The sequence below is a fragment of the Perissodus microlepis genome, chromosome 2 (genome assembly GCF_051167445.1).
Source record: "Perissodus microlepis isolate ML-2025 ecotype Zambia chromosome 2, ASM5116744v1, whole genome shotgun sequence".
In the NCBI taxonomy this organism is placed as follows: Eukaryota; Metazoa; Chordata; class Actinopteri; order Cichliformes; family Cichlidae; genus Perissodus; species Perissodus microlepis.
This window is the reverse complement of record NC_140462.1, coordinates 17,086,711-17,103,196: the sequence shown is the minus strand read 5'-3', so window position 1 is coordinate 17,103,196 and position 16,486 is coordinate 17,086,711. Positions and strand designations below refer to the sequence as shown.

Sequence of the window (16,486 nt, the reverse complement as noted above, 5' to 3'; positions counted from 1 at the left end):
AGGAAAGTGAAACCACACAGACCAATGAGCTGAGGATTGCGAGGAAGGAAAGGATCTTCTGTTGAAGTACTTTGACCCTGGTATCATGTGGAATTATGTGAGTTAAGGCAGGAGTACTTTCAACCCAAGACAATTCCCTCTTTCAAGAGGCGATAAAAGTAACCCTGAACCTTGAAGTGGTGGAACAATAAAGTATAAACTAAGTCAGCAGGCGCCTATTTGATCTGAGGGCCATGAAATAAACACACCTAAAGATCTTCTTTCAATAAAAATTGTTAAGCAAAGCTAGGACAGCAGCTGGCCAATGAACTTGCACAAGTACAACCTACTGGCACCAACATTTGTTCACTGTAAGCCCCTGATAAATGAAATATAACTATTTCATCCATTTATTAAATAAACCTTGATTTAATTTCCTAATAAAAAAGTAATGTTTGTCATAGACAATGATTATGTTCACAGGTATAATATATGGTGAAAAATTGGCCTTTATTTTATTAAAAATTTCTTTAATATATGCGTAACACTGATACAAATAACACTGGTCCCTGCAGGACAATGGACATTAAGATGATTGACTTTTAAAATGTGCCTTCATATTGAGAACAATAAGAAAAAAGAAAGTTACAATTGCACTTACAACATTAATATATAGTATGTAAAAAACCATCACATTCGGGTATAAAACATTAAAAGTGCAAATGTGAAAGCTAATACAACGATGCACAAAACACATGACAATGAATGAGGTATGGGAGAAGTGGCAAAGAGAGGAGGCTCACAGCTGTTCATGCATGAGGCTGAAGAGAAACAACATCAGCAAGGGGACATTAAGAAAGTAAATCTCCAGTTTATTTTTTATTGTTTAAATGTCTTTATAATTCTTAAAGAAAATGCAAAACAATGTAATGTGGTTACATTCTGCAATTAATTTACAGTGCCGGGAAGCACCTTTCTTATCATTCAAGCTGCTTTTACAAGCAAGAAACTGTAATACAGTATGAATTTTAGCTAGTTACAGCTGAGTTGTTGACTCTTGTATTGCTGAAGCTTCACATAAAAACAAACAAACAAACAAAACTTCACTTACTAAAATTATAGACTGTATATAAAAGAGAGCTGCTGTGACATCAGTGGTTTGTAAAGCCCCGCCCACAAGAACTGGGATTGGATTTTGGAAACTAGCAATCGCAACAAACTGCAACGCTCATACAGTAATAATTTGTTGCCCTAACGTAGATCTCACTTAACCTATATTGTGATTTATACCGTAAACTCGTGGAGAATGTTTTTATTGAGGTATTAAACATTTATGCAATTATACTTCTTTTTATCAGCGAAGGAACTGCCCCCTAATGGCCATTGAAAAGAATGCAGATGTAATCCACTTTCGCTTTGACTTTACATTTCAAATCCTGAAGATACACCTATCTTTTATATACAGTGTATGATGAAAGCACATGGTGGCTTTTATTGTGAAGGAGATTAATCAAAGGAGACTAATCAAAAATTTATCTACAAGAGAAGCAACTTTACTCCCTGCTAACAATTTGAACAACATAACATGAGACAAATTGACAGATTTTAAATATCTACATCAAGACAAGGTTTTTTGGCTGCACAATAACGGATACAGAACGGACACGGGCTGCTTTTCTGTTGCACTTCTAAAAAAGAAGGTGCTCAACGAGAGCTTGTTGTAGCACAAAACTCTACTTCCTGTTACCACTTTAACCACAGGTGTCACCAAATAAGCAAGAAGTGATTAGCCTATCAGAAACCCAATGATTAACTACTTGAAGTGTGCTTTTCTTCAGCAAGACATTTTCTTGAAATGCAGCAATTTCAGACACTACAGTTTCATGGAGGCGGTTTTTAAAAAAAGACATTACTAAGTCTACTGCTTTTCTTCAATCTCAAAGTCAATCTGCCTTCATATTAATAACAGTCTATTCTTGTAAAGTCTGAAATCCAAAACAGATTTCTCATCCTTCATGCTTCAGTCCCATTGTTTTAATGCATGTTTCCATTTAGCCTCAGTACATTTCTGCCCATCACTACAGTAGTCATGTATGTTAATATCTTTTTAAAAGCTCACATCATGCAAAGAGTCACTAAATATTAAAAACAACAAACAAACATGGAATGCATTTTGTAAATTTGCATAAAAAGAGAAGCCGAATAATTGCTTGTACAACCCACACAACTGACAAGCATCATTCAGCATGAAAAAAACAAAAGAGTAAGTCAAACTGATAGCAATGCCCAGCGTCTTCCACAGAGCAGGGAGGGGCATGTGGAGGGTTGGATTATGGGGTAATGTGAGGGTGAGGAAGGGGTACTGTAAAGGATGATGGGGTTGGAAACTCATTCACAGCAGGATGGCCACAAGGGAGCACTTTTTCTACAGGAATCCTTAGCTGGAAATAAGAGAGAAGGGCTGTTATTGCTTTCTTGGAGTTAAAACATCATCACAACACACAGTTTCACACAGGTGACATCACATCAACATTAGTTATCAGGGGGCGCTGACAGGAAAAACATGCTTTTTAAGGCAACTCAAAAGGACTGAGTGCAGAGGTGAGGATGTGAGTACAGCTGTCTATTTGTTTGAATCGGACAGTTAAATAAATCTTTTTCTTTCTTTTCAGGTTTTCCTCCCTCCCTTGAGTTTCAAACAGTGGGTCTTATTGTCTTCCTCGAGCCTTGCTTGTCAAACACCATCTTGTTTCCAGCTTTTTTAAGAGCTCTGAAATGCTTGTGGAGTTTACAGATTGCAAGACAGATGTCTTTATTCACTTCTACCCTCCCCAGTGGTTGAGTCTTAACAACATGTCCCTCTGTGGATTTGGCTTTTGAATCCACAAAAGTGGGGTGGGGTGGTGGTGGGAGTGGGGGTCGTCATATGGCTCTGGCTGATCAACAAAACATGTCATCTCTGTAAACAGAGAAGGGCCCTGAGGCTGCTAGCTGCTCTGGTGTGACCCGTTAGTTTCAGTTACTCTTCAGTTCAGCCTTGAATGAGTCTTTGTGCAAAGTCAGGGAAGGGCCACAAGAAAAAGAGACTGTTGTGCATTTTGGGAGGCAGATGGAACAGTACATCAAATGGATGGGTGGGGATCTAATAAAGTGGCTGATTTAGAAGCTGGCAGAAGGACGGTAAACACTGCCAACTCAAGGATAGGATCAGCACAGATGTTTCCATGAAGTACTGCAAATCTGTGGCAATAAAATACTACATTTAGATTAGCCATTTCTCAAACAGTGACGTGCTTAAATAACTTAAATGGGCAAATTAAATCCATGCAAATTAGAGGAGATTTAACAGCTTTATAAATCTTCAGACTGTGTTTACATATTCAGATTCAGAGAAGTATTTGGCTGCACAGTTTGACAGCCACTAATGCTTCAGTTTCATTTCTGGTTAACTTGTACTACTTATCAGACAATCGTCTGAAGTACAAAATGTCAGCTAATGAAAATGTTGCCTTTTCAAAGTCAAATAAAATGTTGCGAGCTCCATTTATGTTCTGTTAATCTGGGCCTGGGTCACGATGGCCGCACTCTCAGGAAAGATGCCTAGACATTCCTCTCCCCAGCCAACAATTCTAACTCCAGTTGGGATGCAGGGGCGTTCCCAAACCATCCAACAGACATAATCTCTCCAGCATGTTCTGGGTTACCTCCCATTAGTACTGAGACACATCTCCTATGAGGCGTCCAGAATGCCTTGTGATCAGAAGCACAAACCACTTCAACTGGCTCCTTTCCACACAGACGAGTTGCAGCTCTACTCTGTGCTGCATCTTCCCAAACATCCAGACACTCTTGGCTGCTACATACAGCTTGTGGTCCTATGAAGGTGGGAAAATAGATCAACTGTCTTCACTACAACAGCCAAGTAAAGTGTCTGCATCGCTGCAGATGCCGCACCAATTTGACAGTCTCCTGTTCCATTCTCCCCTCACTCGTGAACAACACCCCAAGATACTCAAAAACTCTCCCACTTGGGACAGCAACTCCTCCCTTTTGCCCAGAGTGGGCACTCCACCCATGTCCAGCTGAGAACCATGGCCTCAGATTTGGAGATGCTAGATGCTCACACTTGGCTGCAAAGTGCCCCGGTGCGAGCTGAAAATGATCAAATGATCATCATCAAAAGCTGAGAGGTGATCCTGAGACCACCAAACCAGAGAACCAGTGTCATAAAAATCTATGAATCAGTGACAAAGGGCCGTTCTGGTGGGGTTAATCTAGATAATGATTCCCGAATTGCAGAAGCTTCAGAATTTTAATATTTATATATTTTTTTCACATCTGTTGGCGGTGTAACTCAAGAAGGGGGTCTTACCAGAAAAGGTGCCTCACGCAGCATGCAGCAAGTGTGGGAGGAGTTAACTGGAAAACATTACGGATGCAACATAGGTGACACATGCACTCACAGGACACATTCAAAACACAACATTCATCATAAATAACTGTCTCCTGGGGACTGAAAAGAACTTGATTATTAGACCCCGCTAGTCAGATTTAATTTGTGACCTTGAGACAGAGCCTAAAAAAGAAAATTAGAATGGCTGTGAAGAAAATCAATTAGCAAGAAGGAAATAAAGCAACAAGAAACCTCTCAGTGCAAGTGTCTTCTTCCTTTTCCAACAGGCACATCAGCCTTAACACAACCAGGAGTTGATTAGCACCATGAAGGGACCAACAATGTCAATAACACATCAGACTGCACACGCAATACCAGCCTCAGTCTCACTAAACTTGTGGTATAAGCAAAAGCATGTCAGATCTATTACCAAAGCATTTGGAAAAGTGTATAAAGTATTGGCTATTGCACATGTGTGTAAAGCTGTTTACACACATGTATTGAGAGCGTTTGATTTTGTGGTGAACCAGCAGCAGCGCTTAATTGCAGAGCAATGATTTCTGACCAAAATTCATTCATCTAAATCTGCTGACAGTTGGCTACTTTTCAACTATTTATATGACAACAGATTGTAATTTTCACCAGTCTCCCTCCCCTCTCTTCTCCTCTTATTTCTCCACACTGGCGATGAGTTATAGTCAGCTCACTTAGCGTGGAATTTAGTACTAACTACAATCTCTATTATTATATGGAGGGAAAACTGGAACATTCATCTGCCTCTGTGAATTAAAGAGCAGTGTCAAAGTCTGCTTATAAGGATTTGCCTGAGCCTTTCAGCTATACAAATCTAATATGGATTAGCATCAAATCATACAAATCCACAGTGGGTTATTAACCAGTGGTGGCAGATAAACCACTGAGATATCGATATGACAGTTCCAATACATACTGTTATAAAACCTTGAAGTCAGTTATTTTATCACTGGCTTGTCAACACCCTCCCAAATTCATTTCATACTCCATTTCCTGTAGTCACACAGCCAATGGTACACCTGTGAGGGTAAAGCCACAGAGCGGGATAACAATACTCACTTTTTCCTCTCTTTGTCCCTCTTGAGTGTGGTGGAGCCCCCTGCCTGCTGAGCTTGATTCTGCAAGAGCTCTGCAGCAGTCTTTTTCTGTTTGAATGTGTTGACCTCATCGTCCAGAGACTTCTTCTTTTCTTCCAGCTTCTTTTTCTCGTCCTGGTGGAGTTTCTTCAGACGGTCGAATTTCTCGTGCAGCTACGTGACAAGAAACAGACACAGTTGTTTTGTGTTTTAAAAACAAAGCAGAAATGTATCTGACTCACATAAACACTGGTTATGCTGCTGATACTTACCTCTTTCTCTGCTTCTTTGAGCTCAGCCTCCTTCTCTTTAACTCTTTGGACAAACATTTGCCTCATTTCTTCTTCCTTCTTTTGCAGTTCTCCCATGAACTCGTTCCTCTTAGCTTCATATGTTTCCTGCAGACTGGCAGAGGAAAATGACAGAGGGAATAAATATGAGCAATAGAAACAGTAAACCAAACCAATGAGTGTCTCTTATAAGATAAATTTAGCATATTTTATAAAACCATTCAAGATTTTAACCTCCATACTATGAAAACTTTCACAGTTACAGGCCCCCAAAGTGTAAAAAGTAAATGGGAGGTTGGGGGTAGAAATAAGCTGATGAATGCAAAAATCAGCTGCAATAAAGGAGTAAGCTACCTGAAGGGCTTGCTGTCAGGATCCGTGTCCTTGAACCCCATTTCCTCCAATTTACATCTCCGATAGAGTTCATAGTGACGCGTGTGAGTCTGCTCTCGCAGGTCCTCCATGTTAACTCTGATCAGCATTTCCCGCAGTTTGACAAAGTCACAGTGAGTCTCATTTTCCACTGTGAGAAACAGAACACAGGGACTTAGTGCATGTCTCACAAAACAAACCAGAACGCATGCTAAAGCTACAGTATAAAGTAAATCAAACAAACTGCAGCAGTATAAAAAGGCAGTGTTCATGCCCTGTGTTTTCTGTATTGATTTTTGGTGCTGGACTGAACCGAGCTGCATGCCTCCACAGGACATGTGACACCATGTGAGTATGCATGCAGACAGTCTGGGGTAAACAGACCCAGTGTTTGATAAAAAGCCTTCTTCAGTCATAAATATTATACACTGCAGGCCATTCGCATTAAAACGGTGGTGTGGGTTTCATTGTTTTGGCAGCAATCCAGCACACTGAATTTTAAATGAAGTATTAATGATAAGGGAAAAACGCTGACTTTAAGCTTTGGGGTTTTTTGATGTAATCCACATAAATATTACACACACATCGTGGGAAATGCATCTCTGTTTACCCTATGGCTGCTTGTATAAAAGGATAGAATTTCTAAAGGGATTACACCAAAATTAAAGCAAATTTAGCAGAAAATTGTTGTTGTTTTTAAAATAAAGACTTCAGGGTGTTTTTTATAGCATTATAAAGTAGACATAACAAGAAACGAGAAGAGCAGTCATACTGCAAGCATTTAAGCTGCATGTGTTGAATAAGACCGAATCATATAAACATCTGCACACATGCATGCATACACATTTGATAATAACAGCAAGCATGTGTCTGTAACAAACGGCATAGGAGCAAATCAGTCAACTGGAGTTAAAGTATTGACAGTTCTGTCTACTTCACATACATTAACCACACCATTGATCAAGGAGGTCAATAAAAGCGACAGAAAATTCCTTTATGGGCTAAAAGCTGGTGCTGCAATGATTTACAGTGTGATGGCAGTGATGGAACTGCAGGTTATATAACTGGTTATCAGCTAGTCTGTAGCAGCTATTTGAGTTGAGCAGAAATATAAGGGGAGGGAGTGGCTAGAGCAGCTGTGATGAGAAGGAGCATGCTCTCATTTCCTGTGCAGGATGTAACCCGGGCTTACCCTGCACCGTTCCCCAGGGGTACTGCCGGGCCTTCACCATCTTGTTCCCAATCTTGACTTCCTCTGTGCTCCCCACCACGGCAAAGGGCAAATGGCTCTGTGAAGCGTAAAGAAAAGCACGGTTGGTGTACTGCCAAACACACACACTCTGCAAATTCTCCACAGCTTCTCTCCACACACAAAGTAAATAAATAAATAAATCAAACACCTTTTTGTTACCAAGAAATCCAGAAGTATTTGTGCTGCCGGCATACGTCGATTCCATTATTTCAACTTACACAAGCTGATCATTAAGAACTTGTTTTTCCAGACAGACAGCAAGCACTACAATAAAGATTTACGATGTCTCAGAACAGAGTTGAGGTCAGGCTGTGCAAACGTGAGAGGAGAGGCTGCAGTTTAATAGAATCAGTTAAGGATAGTTAAGGAATTTGCACAGATCAGGACTAATAAACATCTAAGTGAGCCTTGAATTATCTGTCAGTGCACACAGGCCCTTTCCCACACTGCAGGTTTCCTGCAGAGCGAACTGAACACATCGTGCTGCGGCAGCGGCTTCCTGACAGACTAAGGAGACACGTACGACATCTGCCCCAACTCCACATCACAAGTTGTTAAATGGCTAGCTACATCCGTCTGCTCCCTTAGTCACACAGGGTCGCCACAGCAGGTAGCTCCACACGTTTGATTTGGCAGACTCTTTAATCCCGGATGCCCTTCCCGACACAACCCTGAAGGCATTTGTGTACCCCTCCATGACTGAACTGTGGATGTTTTGCTTAGGTTAGGTGAATGTGTAAAGCACAACAGTATAAATGAGCCTTACGTTCATGGTGGAGTTGATCTCGGCCACGGATTCGTCATCAGTGGGGAACTGGTAGATCTGCACTCCGTTGCTGACCAGCTCACTGGTGATTTTGATTTTGAACTTGGCCAGCTCACTCTTAGAGATAGCATCTGACTTGGCGACGATTGGGATAATATTGACCTGCAGTTAAGAAATGAGGCGAGCATTCATGTAGTTATCACAATAGCGCAATAAGGTGAAGTGAAATATTTCAGACATTCAGCTAAATATAGAGAAGACTAGTTTCACAGCCTTTCCCTTTAAATTTAGAAAGTAGTTGATTTATTACACAAAAAAAAAACCTCTCTTAAGCTGTAGCTAGAATTAAGTAATATTACAGTTTAATAACAAGGGCATAACACTTTTTCTTATACATGGCTTCCACTCATATATTCCCAAAGACTGCAGTAGTAATTTAAAAGAAAATATGAAAAATGATAGGGGTACTATTTGCTTTAACATTCAGAGAGTATAAGCAAATTCAATACAGACAGGCTTTCTTTGAATCAGCTTTACAGACAAAAGCTAAAACTCCAATCAAGAGATAAATAGAATCACAACTGTGGTTATCAACTTAACTCAGGTTTCCTTTATATAAAAAGGGTGAATTTGATGCTTCATTTGACTCTTCTGCACAAAATGCACTAATCACATGCTGCCTGTTTCATTTAAGATGAATATACCACAGAGGAATACAGAAATGATGAAAATAACTTTTTTCACCACATGTGACTCTCCATTGCTCACAAATCAGGAGATCAATTAGTGAAAAGGTCATGATTTTTACACTCAATTTAAGTCAAAACAAATTTGCTGTCCACTCATGTGATAAAGCCAGGTTCAAAGAAAGCATCTTTTTGACATTAAATGCACTGGCTTTAGGTTTTAATATATAAATAACAAAATATCATCTTGATTCATACTTCCCCCTCAGAGAGGACAGAAACATAATCTTAAGTACAGAGATAAAAATAGTAAAAGCAGCAAAGAAAGTGAAAGCTTTCGTGTTATGTCTCAGATCACAGAAGTTTCTCCAACCGTGGACATATATGTTATCCAAACAGTGATAATCTAGGGAGGTGGGGGAAAACAGGCACGGTCACCGTCGTATATAAATTACAACTGACAGGTGGAAAATAACATTTCACTCCTACACAACTATTTTTACAGTGCTGTGTCAGCCCACACAATCCCTGATTTTTTTTATTATTATTTGAATGTGGGCCCCTTTCACTAAAAGCAAGGGATGCTCCGGGTCATGTGAACAAAAATATCTTAGTGCATCCCTTCGTCTGGTGAGGATTCAAAGACTAGCTCGAGGACACTTCAGCAGAGCGCTGTTTGAATGTGCTCCTAGGTGAACGTGTAAACAGAGGAGGCTCTGCTCTAGATCATGCTGCTGTGAATGCTTGCTGGAGGGCACAGCTGCTCTGGCAAACGCTAGGCTGGTTCTTTGTGCAAAAGCCATGAGGGCCATGCAAATAAGCTGATGGGAAAGGACCTCACAAAAACCAGGCTTCAGTCACTGAGCAGACTGCATTTCACAGCTGACCTACACCGACGCAGCAATAAGCCCGAGCCAATTTACATTCAAGCAGATGGAAAAGGTTTATGGCCTATGACTGAAGAAGACAGATTCAATGACACAGTCATGCAGTGTCAAAGGACATACCTACAGCATATCTATGACAAGCTACTCATTAAAACAGATATTCTGTAAGATCATTCAGCTGCAGCACAACTGTTACATAATAGAAACAATCCTAAACATCTTCTAGCGGACTCTTTGACACAAAAACAACTAAAGATGACACTCAGTGAAGTGAAGCTGACCTTGCTATCAAGTTTTTTCATGGTCACCAGATCCAGCGATTTGAGCGAGTGTCCCGTTGGAGCGATGAAGTACAGGCACGCATGGATGCGGGTGTCGTGGTAGCTGTGTAGCGTGCGCTTGATTTTCAGCTCCTCTTGTAGATATGCTTCAAACTGGGCATCAATAAACTCCACAATGGACTTGTAGCTGTTAAAAGATGAGGGACAGAGAAGATTTTTTTTGTCAACACACCACTTTCTAGATCTTTACATTTGAGCATCTGAAACCAGCAAATATTAAGCATTTTTTTTAAATATAAGCTACATTTCTTATCTAAATAGTAAGGTAGTAATATTCAGGATATCAGCGAATCATTGCAGCACTGGAGTCACTGTTATCTGTGGAAAGCCCGAAAGTACTGAAAGTATAGCTACACAGAAGACAACTGGGACTTCTAAAAATTTTGTCTACTCTGGGAAAATCATGTAGGAACATCTTTTTTTCTATACTTTAATTTTAATCATTATCCAACAATCTGCAAGGAACCTAGCAGAATAAAAATCCACTAAAAAAAGAGTCCGATCAGATTGGGAGACTTGAGTTCTCACATGTTTCTCCTCATGGTAATTTCAACAAAACTTTAGGGCTGCAGTGCATGTGTGAAAACGCCTGCAGTCAGAACATGTGAGAGCAACTACCTGGTAAACATGATTCATTTTTAACTAACTTTACAGAAGCAATTATCAATTTTGCTGTGTGTTAGGACAGACTGTCTTATCTGAGGAGGTTTAGTCTAAAGCAGGGAGATTTCAAACAAATGGGCATTTCAAGTCATACTTTATACTCATACCAGGTCAGATTCTTGATGTTTGTAGTTTTAGAGTATTTGATTTATCCAATAACTAATTCAATCGTATCTGCAATGACACATGCCAGAGAAAATGAACAAAAGAGAAAGATGTTTGCCGGTTTATTGAGGACTACAGGAAGCTTCAAAAGGCATCCACCCTTTCCAGAAAACAGACCCATAAACACTGTGAAAAAAAACCCCACAGCTTATGTAGAAAGTATAGGATATTCTGCCTGCAGCAGTGTATAAGATAGTTTAACCCCATGTTACTTCCCCTGGGATTTCCAACAATTGCAGGATTCCCATTGTACAGAGCTTACAAAGTTCACACAGTCTCCTCCTCTTCCTCAACTTACCCTCTGCAGCACACTTAAGGTTTGGTAACAAAATCGTGGGTGTATACAGCAGCTTAAGTGTCATATCCTAAGGCTGTGATTTGCTTCTCATGCCAGACAGGAAAGCAGCTACATCTTAATTTCTGTTTCCCAAAACTGATGAGGAAACTACTTCACTTTAGACATCTGATGAAAGAAAGTTAAGCAATGAATGACACATAAGCTGCGGAGAGGCTTCAAGTACTCCCAAGATGTCAGGTTTGTCTGGGATGTATATTGCTCCCACTGAAAGATCCAAATAAAAGAAAGTTCTGGAGTTTGACGTCCCCCTCTCTCAAAGATGAAGCAGCTAAAAGTGCTGACTTACCTGTCTTCTTTATTGATCTGGTCTCCAAAGCCCACGGTGTTGACAACAGTGAGTTTGAGGCGCACGTTGCTCTCCTGAAGTTCATAGGTGTTGGACTTGAGTGTGACTCCCGGCTGGTTGTGCTGAGTGGGTTCACCTTCAAACTTGGTGTTGAACAGCGTGTCCATCAGAGTGGACTTACCCAAACCCGTCTCACCTGCACAACAAACAGAAAATACATCAAGTTACTATCTTCATCTTACTATTACATCATTCAAATCACATAAAAAGGACCTCTTCATCTTTACTTACAGGGTCGTTGCTATTATTTCACTAACTGGAAATAACTCCCAAACCAAAAGGAATTTAATGACAGGCCCTTTTCTTTGATCAGCTTTTGATATATTTCAGCTCAAGCCACTCTCTCTGACACTACAGTTGTGTAACTCAAGCAAAAAGAAAAAAAAATGTTGCCTGATAATGTTAGAGTACATTAAAAACAGCGTATTGAATATGCTTAAAACAGAGTGTATTACTCTCAAATGCTTAAAGCCACAAAAACAGCAGCAGTAGCTGCTCTGTAATGTACTCTGACATCCATTTACTGTTAGATGACTCAGATACTGAGCTCCATCTGTAAGAAAATCTATTTTTATTCATTATAGCCTGACCTACAGTCCAACCATGTTAGCCCATTTTTGTGGGACATCTTAAAACATCCCTATTTTTCTCTCAAAATACCACAAGCACACAGACACATCTTTCTGAGCAAAGCTCAGTTCACAACAGTTAAAATTTTGCATCTTGTTTGAAGAAAGTGAAGAACACATGGAAAGGACAGGATGGGTCAATGTGTGAAGTAAAGGCCAAAATCAAAAATAACACAACAGAAACATTCTGCAGACATACCAGTCATCTTTGAGGCACACATCGTCACATTTTTGCTTGAGTCATACAGCAGCACTTACAGTTTGGAACAAAACTGTGGTTTTTCTGCAGCATCGTCTTTGCATCCATATTTTGAATGGATTGTACTAATGTTTTTATAGATTATTTGGAAAAACTGGCAGTCAAAAAGCATTAAAAAGTAACATTATGAGAAAAAACACACATTTCACTCCACTCCCAAGTATAAATAGAATCTAGAGGATGTGTTTAGCTTGGAGGAAACTCAAAAGCCTGTCGCTCGTGCCCACCAATCATTTCATCATCAAAAAATCTTAAGTGGACATATTCTGCTCATTTCCAGGCCCATATGTTCATTCTTGCACTTTACTAGAGTATCTTTACATGTTAACAGTTTAAAGTAATCCCTCAGTTTAGCCCCTCAGTTTATTCTTTGTCTGAATTAAATCTTTTTAGCTCCTCCCATGTTCCCTTTAAGCCACCCCCTTCTGATTGTTTGCCCCTTGCAAGAAAAAAACAGCAGGTTTGAACAGCAGATGGGCCAGAGCTGTGTGCCCGAGATAACGACATTACAGATATCCCCTTTAAGTGACATCATAAAGAGCCGAGAGTTTAAAAAAAAAAAAATCTGAATCCTGAGCTTTTGCTTCACATGGATTACTTGTATATACAGTGATCTCATGATCTGAAACCTTTGCCTGGTTTAATATGAACATGCACCTGTAGAAAATATGAGACAAATGCATAACAGGTCTAGTTTGAAATAAATAAACACAGGGTAGTAATGTAACGTAATCTAATTTGCAGCATATCACAAAAACACATTGTATTCAAGGTTAAGGGGAACTATCAGAGTTCCCACAGCTTTCTATGGTTTTAAATGTTATAGCTCTGCCATCAGAGATGTTTAGTTAAATATTCGAGCAAGAATGCTGAAGTTAGTCACAAAGCAAGTTCCCCCACAACAGAAGATCCCATTGTTTTAATGGTATTACATCCACTGCAGTTTACCTTTTTTGTTTTTGCTAACTCACTGCCAAGCTGATGACTGATGAGTATTTTTGAATGTTGTAGTCTGCTAAGACTCATCTTTCATGTTACTTCCTGTGCTGCTCTGCACATAATAATAATAATAAACTTTATTTATAAAGCACACTAAAAAACCAAGGGTATACCAAGGTGCTTGACAAAAATAAAATAGGAAAAGGGAGATGGGAGGGAAAAGAGAAAGGACCTGGCACGTATTTTATTGCTTTCTGGACATTTAACATGTTCCAGAAAGGAAACCCTAATGAAAAGATGTTTGTATTTTCAAACAAAAACATAATATGAATACTTCTGTTTTCTATAAATACAGTATCATAAACTATAACCTCCACTTATTCTTAACCTTTCATCTTCATCTTTCTCCCATTTTATTACTTACTGTTTTTCTTCCTGCCTGTCAACTCTGGCACTGACATATTACACATGCCTAACCTGAACAATAATAGAAACGATTAAATAAATATATAAATAAAAAGGAAAAGACAAACAAGAGGAGCCTATACAGAGTTCTGAAAATGCAAATATGTTTGACATAATGGCACTTTCAGATCCTGTTTCTGAGTGCAAGTACTGCCAGACATGACAGGCCTTTACAAAAATACTATAACCTCCACAACTGCAACAAAATGCCATCTAAATAAATTGAACATTATTTTCTCCATTCAGCTAGGGCTGCTGAATGGCTGTATTAGATTAGTTTTAGTGGGATGCTAATAAATTGGCAACTGAGTGCACATAATTGAATACTTCCAGCACTTAATAAGGCTGATGTGACTTGGTTCTCCAGTCTAAAATTAAACTTATAGGGCATCATTTCTGACTGTCCTCTAAATCCTGGAGAAGGCTTGTATCCTGCATTCAGTGTTGCATTGTTTTTTTTAAACAGTCATGCATATTCAAATTAAATAACCACCAGCAGACACTTGACTTTCCTGAACTGAGAGCATCTTACTCATTACAGTAACCAAAGCAAGCAAAAAGGAAACTGAGAGTCAAACACTGAGCAGCTTTTTGTTTTGTGGAAACACTTGAACTGAAGCAAAGACATTGTGCCTGAAGACATAGAGAGGAAATCTCACATGACACACTCACCAACACAGAGGATGTTGAAGCAAAATCCGTGGTTGACAGACTTGTTGACCAGCTGGTCAGGCATGCTGTCAAAGCCGACATGGCCCGATAGAGGGACAGCACGAGCTCCTTCACCCTAAAAACAAAAGACATAAAGCAACAAGTCAGTGCCTTTCGATCACTAAACACCTTCCACGTCTGTAAGCACGTGCAGGATTCCTTCTAACGTGCTGAAATATGCATCGCAACGACAGCTGTCCTGTGTAAATAAAACCGTACCATGCCTTCGACCATTTTTTGATCACGTTAGTCTTTGACAATGAGTTCAGGTGCAGTGCTAACTCACTTCCTGCTTCCTGAGCTGTGACTTTCTTCCACAGACGAGACAGTTAGAAACCACAATGTACATATATGGAAAGGTACTGCTGTTTGTGTCAAGACAGAGCGTTTAGAGAAATTAGAAAAAAAAAGCTTACTGTTTAAAAATTAAAAAAAGAAAAGAAAAACGGATAAAAGCATAGGCATAACTGGCACTGAGTTGTTGTTTTTTTTAAACTTCCTCTTCTGAGCCTATTTCACTTCCATTCACTCTATCACACTGTTTATAGACAACCTGTATCTGGACCACTAAACACAACAAGTGTAAAAACACTGTTGTTACATATGTGTGTGGGTGTGTGGCTGCTGGTAAGCATCTCCATCAGTGTGAACCTCCTTTCTGCAGCCTACGTTTTGCAGGAAAACAAAAATGTAGATTATATGGCAAAAGAAAGAATATCTCAACCATTTCAACCTCAGACAACCAGCTATTATGTGGCTTAACATAACACACTGTTGGAGTCCAATGTGGTGAAGATTTCTGGGAGGAAAAACACTCTGTTTTAGACTCAATTTAAAATAACTGAGCAAGCTGAGGGCACTAAACAGTTGTGGATTATTTGGATGGCTGAAATTGGGTTTAAACAGCTGAGGGAGTGTTTGGAAAACTGGACAACCAGCCCTATACTCTTCAGCTGCAAGTGCAACATTCCTGAGACCATTCCCGTTTTTCATGACACTCACAGCCAAGTTACACACAGTGAGCGGGTTTCCATTCACTGGATATGGATATCAAACTGTAAAACCTTGCTATTCTCAGCCCTCCCTCTGGGTTACGCGGCTTCTTTCCAAGCCCCCTCCCAAAAAAGGCAAACTTAGACCACGATTTGTGCATTGCACGGCCAAATGTCTACAAGGAGCTACGATCTATTTGTCCGTAATATTCATTAAGACAACGCCCGGAAAACAAAGTTGACGGGTCTTGAATAAAACAACATAACGGAAATGAGCATCGTAGCCGTGCCGAAATGGGGGCGTTCAGAATGAATGGCCTACCTATGGCTCTGTAACAGCCTCTCGTTTTTATGTGAGATAATAGATAAGTCGGTTACTTTAAATTTTAAATGTCTTAATCTGTTAATTCCGTTTACAGGGTAATTTAGGTTTTTACCAGTACATGAAATCTGCAGGCGTTAGCATACCAAAATGAAAATATTCTACCGGAGAGCTTCGACTGTTGAGTGCTGGGCCTTAATTTGATATCTGGTTAAATTTTGTTTTTATACCGTGTTTAGGGACCCATAATCAGATTTCTATTAGCTCTAATTATAATTGATCTAATTAAGCCACGGTACATTGGATTTGGATGGAATAGCCACGAAAAACGGATGGTGGCTGGGTAAATCTGCTTGAAATTATACACTCTTCTGCGAAACGCTTGATCCATAACAAAAATATATAAGATAAATACATGAATTCCAGTGTGAAACAGGCTACTTACCGCTTGCCTTGCTATCTCAGTTGACGCCATAGTAGCTGCTGTTAGCCGGAGGACGAAACCTCTGCTGCTCTGTTTAGCAAAGGAAGCTGCACCGTTAACGTTACACCGAAAGATGGC

The 16,486-nt window shown here is 39.7% G+C and overlaps 1 protein-coding gene across 4 annotated transcripts in view; it reads right to left on the bottom strand.

The window, feature by feature from the left end:
* The window catches only part of septin6 (septin 6), an 18,270-nt gene extending 1,784 nt beyond the window's left edge, over nucleotides 1-16,486 (bottom strand). Inside the window, exons 1-11 of one of the 4 annotated variants that reach the window (XM_084951246.1) lie at nucleotides 16,370-16,486; nucleotides 14,572-14,686; nucleotides 11,548-11,743; nucleotides 10,016-10,202; nucleotides 8,162-8,323; nucleotides 7,336-7,432; nucleotides 6,126-6,294; nucleotides 5,754-5,886; nucleotides 5,465-5,655; nucleotides 4,352-4,398; nucleotides 466-2,420 (exon numbers count right to left, since the gene is read on the bottom strand). In XM_084951246.1, coding sequence (XP_084807372.1) covers nucleotides 4,395-4,398; nucleotides 5,465-5,655; nucleotides 5,754-5,886; nucleotides 6,126-6,294; nucleotides 7,336-7,432; nucleotides 8,162-8,323; nucleotides 10,016-10,202; nucleotides 11,548-11,743; nucleotides 14,572-14,686; nucleotides 16,370-16,399 — 1,284 coding nt within the window. In that variant the 5' untranslated portion in view covers nucleotides 16,400-16,486 and the 3' untranslated portion in view covers nucleotides 466-2,420; nucleotides 4,352-4,394. Of the gene's footprint in view, nucleotides 1-465; nucleotides 2,421-4,351; nucleotides 4,399-5,460; nucleotides 5,656-5,753; nucleotides 5,887-6,125; nucleotides 6,295-7,335; nucleotides 7,433-8,161; nucleotides 8,324-10,015; nucleotides 10,203-11,547; nucleotides 11,744-14,571; nucleotides 14,687-16,369 lie in introns of those variants that run through there. The other 3 variants (XM_084951254.1, XM_084951237.1, XM_084951262.1) reach the window with 3 other exon arrangements.